The sequence below is a fragment of the Protopterus annectens genome, chromosome 7.part1, assembly GCF_019279795.1.
Source record: "Protopterus annectens isolate FY-2018-M chromosome 7.part1, PAN1.0, whole genome shotgun sequence".
Lineage (NCBI taxonomy): Eukaryota > Metazoa > Chordata > Ceratodontiformes > Protopteridae > Protopterus > Protopterus annectens.
In genome coordinates this window covers 146,569,914-146,582,191 of record NC_056740.1, presented here as the reverse complement: position 1 = coordinate 146,582,191, position 12,278 = coordinate 146,569,914, and the positions used below count along the sequence as shown (strand labels likewise).

At 39.4% G+C, this 12,278-nt stretch overlaps 1 protein-coding gene across 1 annotated transcript in view; it reads right to left on the bottom strand.

Moving 5' to 3' along the window:
* UROC1 (urocanate hydratase 1) overlaps nucleotides 1-12,278 on the bottom strand; it is a 1,269,467-nt gene that overhangs the window by 154,255 nt on the left and 1,102,934 nt on the right. Inside the window, exon 17 of the mRNA XM_044078604.1 lies at nucleotides 6,529-6,627. Within this exon, the coding sequence (XP_043934539.1) occupies nucleotides 6,529-6,627 (99 nt within the window). The remainder of the gene's footprint in view (nucleotides 1-6,528; nucleotides 6,628-12,278) is intronic.

Below are 12,278 nucleotides of genomic sequence, written 5' to 3'. Positions count from 1 at the left end.
TTACTTACACAACTGTCCTAGCCGTCTCATTAAATCGTTATTGCACTAGCCTAAGCTATATGGGATGAATACGAAAGTTTACACTGAAGGGGAGGATGAAGAAGGATTAGGAACCAGCAGCTTAGTAAATTCAGTTCTACCTTTAACAACCAATTTTGTAATATTTGGTAAACATATGAATAAAAAAACAAGTTGCCACATAAATAATATTTCTAGAGTCCATCTCTTTCTAAAAGGCAGCAGAAATAGTCATACTCCTGGTAGACTGGACTCTAACTTTACCTGGAAGTACTTTCTTATGATATGATCAACCATTTAGAAACAGTCTGTTTTGATACAGATTGCACCTTTTTCTTTCCTGGACAACTGGATATGGGAGCTCCTGCTGCCAGAGCCATTTATTTGACTTGTGACAGTCAAAATTCCTTGTTGTGTGAAGTTACTAAGCTCATCCATATGTTTTTGCATAAGGATGACAACAGCCAAGTTTCTTAAGGAGTGGATTCACCGAATGGGGAACTAGATGCCTCGGCATGATAATTTGAGGTACCTTCCAGTTCAGCTTCCTGTATCTTCAGGCCCATCAATGGCTTCTTCTCAGCGAGTGAGTTTTCTACCTATTTCTTCATACAGTGAATGGTTTCAATGACCCGAACAACAGATTCTTTTGGTGGACAATGTAGTGGATATGGTTTGTGCTAAATACATGGACTTTAATATGGAGAGTTGGTTAAAATAGACTGATTTCAACAATTTTAACCCTGGGGACAATTCTGTTTCCTACAAAGGTGTGTGTTACAAACTGAAAGAAAAAAATGTTAAAATTTAAATCTCTTATGCTAGACAACTGGTATTTACAGGAATGCATTACTCACAAACAGGTCCCCAGGGGTTAAACACTATCAAAATTCCCTAACAATGTTGAATTTGGGACAGATTTATATTGTGAACTTGTAGACACATCTAATAATTGCAATGTTTTAACAATGCAGGCTACTATCTGCAACAATGAGAGAATGCTTAATATATTGCAGCATGGGATCCTCGCTTTAAACAAACACATACAGGATGATCTATGTTTCACACTACAATAATATGAATGTAAATATTTTGGTATTTTAAAAGAAGTCAATGATGCAGTTGAGAAAATTAAGAAATGTAAGTTTTCAAAATTAGTTGGGTCCCACAAAGAGTATAACGAGGGCAGAGCTTACTGGTTTACCCCCTTCATACTGGAAAACAGTAACAACACAGTTGGATAGTAATGTGCAGGGCAGTAATAATAACATTGATTTGGTTACTCAAAGCCCCACATTTGAAAGGTTTAATGATAAAATTAGTGATGATGGGGAACCTTTAGGCTAGCCTCCTTTGTGGATGTGCTCCAGAATACAGAATCAGACCTCACGCCCTACCTATGCTCAGGCAACTACCCTCCGGGACAGGTACAGGTCTCCAACAGGTAGGGGAGGCAAAAAGACAGGAAAAGCTACTAATCTGTACTGACCCTATACCCTTTTCTATGTATAACAATGGATAACAGTTATGGAGAGGCTGTGGATTTCCCTACTCAGAGAGGGATGTGTTAATACTCATGACAGCTTTCATGTACTTAATTATAGTGATGTAGAACTAAACATCACTCATTTCACTATTTTTTGTAAATGTTCTCAAATACTCTTCTTGCAGAAGTCAGAAGATATAGTAACAATGTTTTTCATGATAAGAACTAAATATCAGCCTCATGAGTCGATTCAAAAGGAAAAAAGTGAGATCCATAGGCAGACATACAGAAATGGTCAACAGATTGCTCTTATTGGAACATTAAGACCAGACGATGACAACACACATGAAAATTGCAGAACCAAAGGTGTTTTAGAATTAAAAGGGTCTTAGTTCATACTATAGCAACAACTACAAAATCTTTTTCATTTAGCCATGTATGATTTTCTAGTAAGTTCCTTTAATACCTACTGCACATCTTCAGAAAAAACATGCACCTAAAAGGTATTAGCATTCTATCATCCAGGCTGTGAGCTGAAGAACTGGAAGTATGGGGTGGATCAGAGATATCCTGTGAAGATGCTTGAGGTAATTGCCCTTGGTCATTTGGTAAAAAAGAATTGTTGCCTGTGCAAAAAGGGATTTACCAGTATAATTTTTGAAGAGTGCTTTTGGACCTTTTGGTTATCACAGGCAAGGGTGGAAAAGCATGCAGAAATGCTCACATCCAAGGGAATGAAAGGCACCTGCCTTCCAGGCCTTTATACAAGGAGTCCTGCAGCACAACTACTTTAGCTGTTTCCCCACTAATGGATGATTTCTTGGAACACTCCATGATGTAACTTCCATTTGTGGGGCTCTATTCTGCTCCTAACTCAGCTAATTTACCACAACATTCTACTCTGACAGAATGTAAATAGCCTGCAGGGATAGACTGAGATGTAAGGCAGGTTCCAGGCCAGAATTGCTAATCTGCAATTGAGGTAAGACCTGGTTCCCCACAGTTTATGTCCCAAATGACTGCGGTATTGTTTGTGATGACCAACAAAAATGCTGGAGTCCAGAGATGGTTTACTGTATTGAGAACATTTAATAATGCTATCATATATTTGAGGTTTGTGCGCTTCTTTTTGTCTTGACTATTCCACAGCCCTTGCTTGCAGTTTCACTCCTTTGGACACAGCTTCTCATGCAAAAAGTTCATGCATCTGTGATTATAGATTGAGTAGGGACTCAACAGGGGAAGGAAAGACCTGAATTGAGGGATAACTGATTCACCCACCAGTACATCTCCCTCTTGACAAAATTCAACACTAGAATCTAAAAGGAGAGGGAGTACCGGGGTCCGTACTAATTTGAGGAATAACTGAATTTCCCTCATATGCAGTCTGGCTAGAGGAATCATGAGAATTGTAGATGCCATAAAACCTAACATCCTTTAGGAAAACTGTAGGACTTGCTCTTTGTAAAATTAGATTTTATCTTGAGAAAGGAAGGCCATCATGAGAGATGTGTCTAGGTGATAGCCTAGAAATGCTGTCCTGTGACATGGAATGAGGGATGATTTTTTTTCTAGGTTTGATTGAAACCACACCTAATATTCTTGACAAACAGAAGAGACTCTCTCTCCCCCTCTCTCTCTCCCTCTCTCTCTCTATATATATATATATATATATTTGGTCCCCCTTGGGCCATCATTCAACTAGTCTGGCTCCCATTGCCCCACATCCACGCCAAATCTATCAGGTCAACTTTCTACTCCCCTGTACTTACTCTGGTTTTTGTGGCGGTCAATTGTGGATCCTAAGGGTGTCCTGGAGGCTCGGCCATTTCTGCATCCATTCTGGAGATAATTTTTCTTCTTTTTATGGCCTATCCACTCCATGCCCTGCCTTCTACACTCATTGATTATGTTCAAGCGCAATTCCCCTGTTTGGACCATGCCTTCCGTAAGGGAGTGTCATCAACAAATGCCCTCCAGCTAGTGATGGGATCACCCATCCCTCTCTGCCATTCCATCAGTCACCCAAGCAACTAATTGAACCTGTGTTGACTGGGACATAGTCAGGGCTTTATCTCTCTCTACAACACCAGAGAGGCTTAACAGAATAAATTATACGCTCCCTAGAAAAGGTCTGCAAATCTTAGACAGTAATCAAAATAAAGAAAAATATGTGTATGCCTTGTAACCTACAATAAGTTATCACTGAAGCCCGGCACTTTTTAAACACTCTTGGTACTTTGACAAGCAAAATGGTAAAGCAGAAAACTGAAAATGGGAACCAGGCACAGAAAATCTTATAAAGCATATGAAGTCCTTGTGAATTGGAATATTATTGATAGTTACTGGAAAGTTGAAAGAAGGAATGAGAGGTAGAGACTGCAGAGAAATCATTTTTAATTTTAGAATGTTGATGGGAAGATTTAGAAATGAGAGGTCTAGTGCAGGTCTCTTAAGTTTTTTTCTTTTGCACCAAAAGTACACGAGTAAAATTATTCGCTCTGGTTGATCTGATGAGACAGAAACTTTTGTTTTTCCCCGAGACAGCATTTGATCCAGAATAGGAAGAAGCCAGGAGGTCTGACTGGCTGAATGTGGAGGAATCCCTTGAAATGGGGGTAGAGAGCCCCGCTGCATTTCTGTACAATTCTTCTGGTACCAAAGTGGAATCTGAAGGTATAGGTTTTGGGAAGGGTTGCCAGGCTGGGAAGGGATGGGACGTTGATGGGAGGCATAGTCAATCTGCCTTTTTGGATTGTCCTTGTGCTTGGGAATTCCTTCTTTTCTTTTTATAACCTCACTAGTACTGCTTCTTAAATGTTTATTTGCTTGTCTTTTCTTGAAATTGTTTGAATTATTTTCTATAAAAGGGTCCAGGGCTAAAAGGAAAGTTTCTATTATATCTGGGGATAGGGGACTGAAAATAGGTTCATAGGAGGTTACTAGGCTAACTAACTAGGGTATTTACAGGCCTAGCCATGTAAAAAACTGTGTACCCTAATTGACCATAGTTAGATGGTCATTGGTAGCAGACAAACTCTGTGATTGGCACCGACTACCCCTGTCCATGAGGGATATAGGTGCCACCCCTAGGGTGAATTTACAGTCACCCATCTAGTTAAGGTTGCACTTAAATAGAGTAATTGAGGAGCCCTGTTTCACATGAGGTCGGACCTTATTTCAGAGGAGTGGCAGTCCCTGGAAGATGTATCTGTCTCTCTGACATGTTTTGTTAATGTCACAGGCTAGGTTGAGATCCCTAGAGTGAGTGAATCATGTCCCGTTTGAATTCTGGATGTGTAGCTTTTCCATTAAGGCAGAGTCAGAAACTGCTCTGTACGCCAGGCACAGGTCACCTCTCAGCAGCCTGTATGATAGAGAGTACAGTGACAGGACTTTCAGTCTTTTCATGTAAGTCAGGTTTGGAAGCCCTGGATTCTCTTGGTTAGAAACCTTTGTGGTCTCTCCAATTGCTGCAGGTGTCTAGAGAGATACATACAGAAGGGAGCATTGTCCTCAATTAGTGGTCTGAAAAAGGTCGTGTACAGTGGAGTTATAACCTCCTTAGTCTTGGATGCAATGCAGTTATTTATGAGCTGTGCAATGTAGAAGGCTTTCCTTACCACTATGGACACATGGTGATCGAAGTTTAGATTGCTATCAACCTGTGTTCTCAAGTCTTGTACCACTAGGTTTGAGCTTAGAGGGGTGCTATCTATATCATAATTAGCAGGGGCTACTACTTTGCCAAAGGAAATAATGAGGCATTTTTTTTTTTGCATTTAGTTTTGGTCCATGACTTTGGCACCAATCATTTATCTGCATCAGTCCCTTCTGTAATATGTTTACATCATTGGGGGACTCAATGAATGCACATAGTTTGCAGTCATCTGCAAACTTGGTAAGCCAGAAACATGTGAGACTGTGTAATATGATTTATCAGATTTCCTAGGTGCAGGGCTCTGTCTGTCTGAAGAGCTGATAACAGCAATAAAACATCCTCCAAGGCTGCTAAAATTTCATTCTACCAAGGATGTCAGAAAAGGATAACCCTTCATTTGGGGAATCCTAGGATATATTTCCCTCCAACACAAATTCCGGGTTTTCTGGTGTAGAAACCTTTGAAGTATTATACAAGCCCATTTCCTGCACATCAGAACTTGTGGGTGTTATGTGTAAGTTTATGCTTTCTCTTCCTTGGAGTCTCTATAGAAAGAGTGAGCTGACATATGATCAACCCTCAGTGATTCATATTCCTCAGCATGTCTTCTCCTCAGATTTTGGCAGCAGTGCTTCTCCCCTACCTGAAGTGGACATCAGAGCACCCTTGGAGGACATGCATGCCTCCTGGCTCTTCGTAATTTCACAAGGAGCATTTCCACAGAAGTTGAGAGAAGCTGACATATGGTCCTAGGTCTCTGACATGAGTCATCAGAGTTGTCTACTGAAGGCTTAAGTAGAGAGGAAGACTAAATGGAAACCAAACCCACTCTTGAAACTTCTCTTCTTGGGGACCAGAGGGGAAAAGCCAGAGGAACTAGAACACCATCAACAGTTTCAACAGCAAGAAAATTCTGATTTTTGGTACTCCTACATGTTTATTTATACTTACTTGCCCTCAAATTCTAACAGATGTACAAGGCTTGTGGAAGGTGCTCTAAATCTTTGAAAGCTGTTCAGACATCCGATCTTTGGCATGATATGTCCTATATAATGTAGGCTACTGCAACAGTGACATAATGATGAACAACTGAAATTCATTCAGACTGTACATCCGATATAACAATATAATCAACCATTCCGGAACATGACCGGATATTAATTCAGGGAGCTCCAATTAACATTCATAGTGGTAGACTTCTATAAATCACATGATTATATTTTAAAGGGGGAATGAAATCAAATTTCTTCTACAAGAAATAAAATAATTCTGCACACAAATTATATACTGAGAACAGTGACAAAGACAATAATGCTTGTATTGCTGTTTCCCTTTGAAATAAAAGAATAAAAGCATTACTAACCTTGATTTTTCCCTCAGCAATTGCCTTATTTATGGCAACAGCAATAGAAATGCGTCCCTTCTGGTCAGAATACAGAATCCGGGCTTGTGAACCAACTACCTGAAATAACATTTATCAAAATATTACTTTGTGTGTTCACAGGATTTCACTTCCAGCTGTGGATCAAAACAATACCTAGGCTCAAGAAGTGTGATGCTTATTTGAGAAATCACAGAACATCAGTATCAAATGTGTCCCAGTTTTGACATCACAGAAGGTACATTTCATTCTAAAATTTATGTTGTAGTCCAGTATAGTATAGCTGGAGAGAAAGACACACTAATTCACAAGACTAGCATGTTGGAAGGAGAAATACAAACTTTTTACTTATTTTAAATTATTGTCTTCTTTAGCATTTTCTACACTTTATAAAATCCAAGGTTAGGGGTCTAAATAAGTGCAAATTCCATAAAAACAGAATAAAACATTTCTCTACAGTGTCTTAAAACCTCTCTTTTAGCTAATACTATATCTAGAAAATTTGTCATATCTATTAACAGTGAATGTTTATTCACCAACAAAGAAACAAGGGTGAGGAAAAAAAATCATACAAAATTTAAACTTCACATATATGTGGAAAAAATACTCCCTTAAAATATAACTTTCATTGAGGGCAAGAGAGTCATGAGGTAGCATAATGCAATAGTGAAACTTTTAATTAACTTTTTTTTTAAATTAACTTTTTGTGAAACAGTTAAAATGAAGTATGAGTGCTGGCAGATACACCACTTCAGAGTTTCATTCTGGAAAGTAAAATAACCATCTTACCATCATGACTTCTAAGTACTGATCAGACCAAATGTTAGTGTTCAAAACCAGACTTGAAAGCTGCTTGTCTGCTTTACTTATTTATACATGCTGGGCGCAGCTGTCAAATTCTTCATCCATAAATGGACATAATACAGTTTTATAATGTCCTTCCCAGAAAGTCCATGCAGCTAACATCCACGCTTCTATAGCACTTTACTATGGCACACATTAAGGCGTCAGCTTCCAAACACTGCACATCTATCCCTACTTCAGTGTTCAGCCCCTGCCAAAAAGGTTCAGTTTTGACAACTAAAACTATATAAACCCAGACAAATAATGCTGCAAACAACCCCTTACTAAAGTTCTGCTCCATCCTTGACACTTTGCTAGTTATACTGTCAGAAAAATATGTATTAATGTGTGTGCTTAATGCTAATTAGAAACTAAATGAGTTAACACGTTTTTCATTCCATTTTATATGCACAATTTTATATACAGCTTAATTTCATATGAGACTAAAAGATGCTTTTGAAACTGCAGTGTGCTTTCTGAAACTTGCAAGATGCCCTCTGACCTAGTAATTGCTAGCACAGCAATATTCATGTTTATGCCTTTTGGAAATGTACTTGAGAAGCAGGTGATTATCTGCTAGGTCAGGAAGCAATGAATGAACAATGCCATACTCTATAATGTAATGATTTTGAACAATTAGCTCTGGTCGAAGTATGAGAACATGCACAGCTGAAGAAGAAAGAGATAAAACTGACAAAGGACTGTTGGAGAAATGAACTGCAATCTATACTTGCTTTGTGCTCAAATTAGCCATAGTACCTTGAATGGTAACACTGCATATATCTAACCAGTGATAGCCAAGGCCACGTTGTTTTTCTTAGGAAGTTTATCACAAAAATTGATAGTACAAGCAGAATATTATACAAACAAGCACTACGAAATGATGATGTTAAAACTTGTGATTTACTATGTCAGCTTGGTAGGCAATGTCTTATTAGAAAATGTATAAAAATGTTGCATTTCCTGATTTTAGTCAGACAAACTCTGTATTAGCACGTTTTTGTCTCCTTGCTGCAAGATTAAAGTACCTTAACCTGAACCTACTGTGTATTGATCATTTTTAAAGTATATTTTTCCTTTGACAGATTGGTCCTTCGAGCCGGATACACATCTCTCACTCTGGCTCAGGTCAGAATTGGGCCCGGTGGCATGAACCCGTACAGAGAAGAGGCCACATCGGTTCTTCTGCTTTGAAAGACCTCCGACTGAATTGTCATTCAAAGGAGGCCAGCCACTGTTTCTGATCTGTGATTGGAGGACGAGTCAACATTCCGGTGGGATCAACACACAGAGGCTCAGGTAAGGAGGAATTTACTTTTTTCTGTTTTAGATCAGGGACTTGTTACAGTATTATTGTTTTTGTCAGGGAGATTTGTATGTGCAGATCAGGGACAAAAAAGATTGCTGTCTTGTCATAGATCAGGGAAACAGAATAGGTAGGCAGTTATTCTAGATAAACTGTGAAAAGGTGTAAGTCATGGTACCACGTGATAAAAAGGGTTACGTAACAATTTCTAACTTAGCTAAGGCAACATGGGAAATCAGTGCACAAAAAGTTCCTGAGACCCACCCTTAACCGAAGACGCGAAATATATGCAATTACAGCGTGCCGATAATGTTGGGAATTATACAAAATGGGTTAATAAGTACAAATTTGATGGTAATCTAGATAAACCTTCACTTATTAAACTTGTTAGACAACTTAAAACAGACGCAAAAGGTCAGCTAAAAAAGCAACGACAATTAGGGGTCCCTCAGGCACACAGGTGACTTGAGGAAGCAAACCGCAGGGAACAAAAGATTAAAAATTCAAAAGCAATGTCTTTAGATAAAGAAGACAATAACTTGATAATAGCAACAGCCCCTCCACCCCCTCCACTTCCCTTACCAGAATATGAAGCGAGCGGACAAGCTGATCCACCTCCGCTATACCCAGCTGTTCCTGCAAAACCAAAACCGTTTGTCAGAGATCCTTATCAAGACCAGGTCTCGAGCACGCAACTTAAGAAGGGATATTGAATTGTATGAAATAAATAAAAATTCACAAGCTATGAGTGAAGAAGAGATATGTCCACTCACAGAAGTACCAAATCCACAGGCAGGACAGGACCCAACTCTTCTAGTATATAGACCGTGGACACCGGAAGACATCCAGAAAGCCACAGAGGGAATTCCCCATCCAAAAGTTAATTTTAGAAAATTCTTAGAAGACTTACAGGGCATGAGGTTAAGTTACCATTTGAATGGAGAGGAAGTAGAGAAAGTAGTTAGACAAATCGTAGGTCCAGATTGGCACATGATCAGTGGCAACTGGAATCCCCGTGACGCAGAGCTTAGACCACTCCCACATAGTAACGCAGAACTAGACAACAGAGTGAAAGGTCTGACAGACTGACTCTCTGAGAAATGGAAGCCTAGGGCTGATTGGACTTGCATTAATCAATGCATACAACAAGAATGTGAAACTGATGATAGATATTATGCCAGATTATTAGAATGTTTTAATAACCATTGTGGAATGAAGGTACCTGAAGACCAAACACATGATTCTCCATATGAGCAGCAACTAAAGAATGCATTTTTGAAAGGCAGTATTGCACCCATTAGCAGCTTTATTACAAAGCACATGGTAGATCATCGTACAAGTAGATTACAGTCATTACTTGAATATGCAAGACATGCCGAAAGGCATTTTAATAGCAAAAAGAAAAAGTAAACTCAAGTATTTGCAGTAGAAAACGGATCAGAAGTCTTTGTAGTACAAACTGGGAAGAAGGGTAAGAAAAATACCCAGGGGAACAAACAATCTGATAAAAGATCAGAGGACTTTGAGGAGAGAAAGAAAAGGGGTGAATGTTTTAAATGCGGGAAAAAGGGACATTTAGCAAGGGATTGCAGGCAAAATAAAAAGGTAACCACAGAAGACAAGGAGGGTGAGGACTGACTATATGGTAGTCAAGAATCACTGGAAAGGAATAAACAAGAAAAGACAAGTGCAAATGTAGTAGAAGGGGCAGAGGACATGATAGAAGAGGTAGAGGATGTGCATGAAATCACAGATAATGAAGAGAATGAAATTTTGGACTTAACATTATTGAGCCTAGAGCTCTACTTAGCAGACACTAAACCAGAAGTTACACTTCTGGTAGAAGGGAGGGAAGTTAAATTCCTGTGTGACTCAGGGGCTTCACGGACCCTGATACATCCTTCCAAACTACCAGAAAAGTCAGAATCACTTGACTACATATTAGTGAAAGCAGCTAACGGACAGCTGTATCAGGAGCCACTCTCCCACAACATAGCGATAACTGACCCAGTTTCAGGGATGACCCAGAAAAGCAAAATTGTTGTTTCTGCAAAATGCCCAGTGAATCTTTTGGGCAGAGACCTAATGCAGATATTTGGCATAGCCGTAGTTCCAACTATGCAGGGTATGGAAGCACAGCGACAAATGGATACTTTTGTAGTGCGACTGGAGGGTGAAACATTTTATTGGTACAGCCAGGACTTAGTTACGACTGGTCCAGGGGCAGTAACCGAAGAACTGATGAACGTAGCCATCAGTAAATCCCCCTCCCTTGAAACTGATAAACAGCATTTGTTGCATTGCACTCTATATTACTGCAGCAAACCAGGACCTGATAAAGAATATGAGCAAGAACTGTTTAAAAACCATGCTAACAGATTAGTATTACAAAATTTGTACTGGGACACAGAAGGAAACAGTGTAGTGAGCTGTTCATTGCCCCAGGAATTCTTAGCACTTTACAAATCTAATTGATTACCACATGTGAGTTTAACTAAAGATAGAAATGTGAAGTGGGCAGACCTAGGAGAAAAAGTCACAAGGTGGGAAAAGCAGACAGAGTTAGAACTTTCCGAACAGGGAGTACAAAAACAGAAACTAAATTGGATAACGCAGACACACCCAGCTGTACACTCACAGGCAAGTGAGGACAGATGAGTAGCACTCTTACTAGAGGAAGAGGAAAAAGCCTTATGAGACATACCAGAGACTCTCTGGTCAACAGGGAAATCAGATGTAGGACTTATTCGTACAGGAGGACCAGTTACTATCACGCCAAAATCAGCATTTAGACCTCAAAAGAGACAGTATCCCTTGAGAAAGGATGCAGAAATAGGAATCAAACCTATAATAGCAGCCTTACTTAAGGAAGGATTCTTGATAGAATCTCCCGATTCACCATGTAATACACCCTTATTTCCTGTTAGGAAAGCAAATGGAGAATGGCGTATGGTCCAAGATTTACAAGCTGTGAATAACGCAGTTATACCCAGGGCACCTACGGTGCCAGATCCACACACTTTATTGAATGATTTGAAACCTCAACAAAAGTATTTTTCTGTGGTGGATATTAGCAATGCATTTTTCTCAATACCGATACACCCTGACAGCCAACATTGGTTTGCATTTACATTTCAGGGGTAAAGGTATACATATACGTGACTACCACATGGATATTGTGAAAGTCCAACAATATTCGCACAGGAAATGGCAAGTAGCCTGGCGGGATTTATCCCACCGAAAGGCAGTCAGATTTTACTTTATGTAGATGACATTCTGCTGGCAGCCCCTACCCAGCAAGAATGCAGAGAGGATACCATAGCATTACTACAATTTTTAGCCACTCAAGGACACAAGGTGAACAAAAACAAACTGCAACTTTGGAAAAAACAGGTCAAATACCTTGGATATGTAATATCCAAAGAAGGCAGAATATTAGATGAAGACAGAAAAACAGCAATATTACAAGCACCTAAACCAACTACCAAGAAGGAAATTATGTCCTTCCTGGGTACTACTAACTTTTGTCGGAGTTGGATTCCAAACTATGCTTTGGAATCTGCTTCGCTGACCAACTTGATAT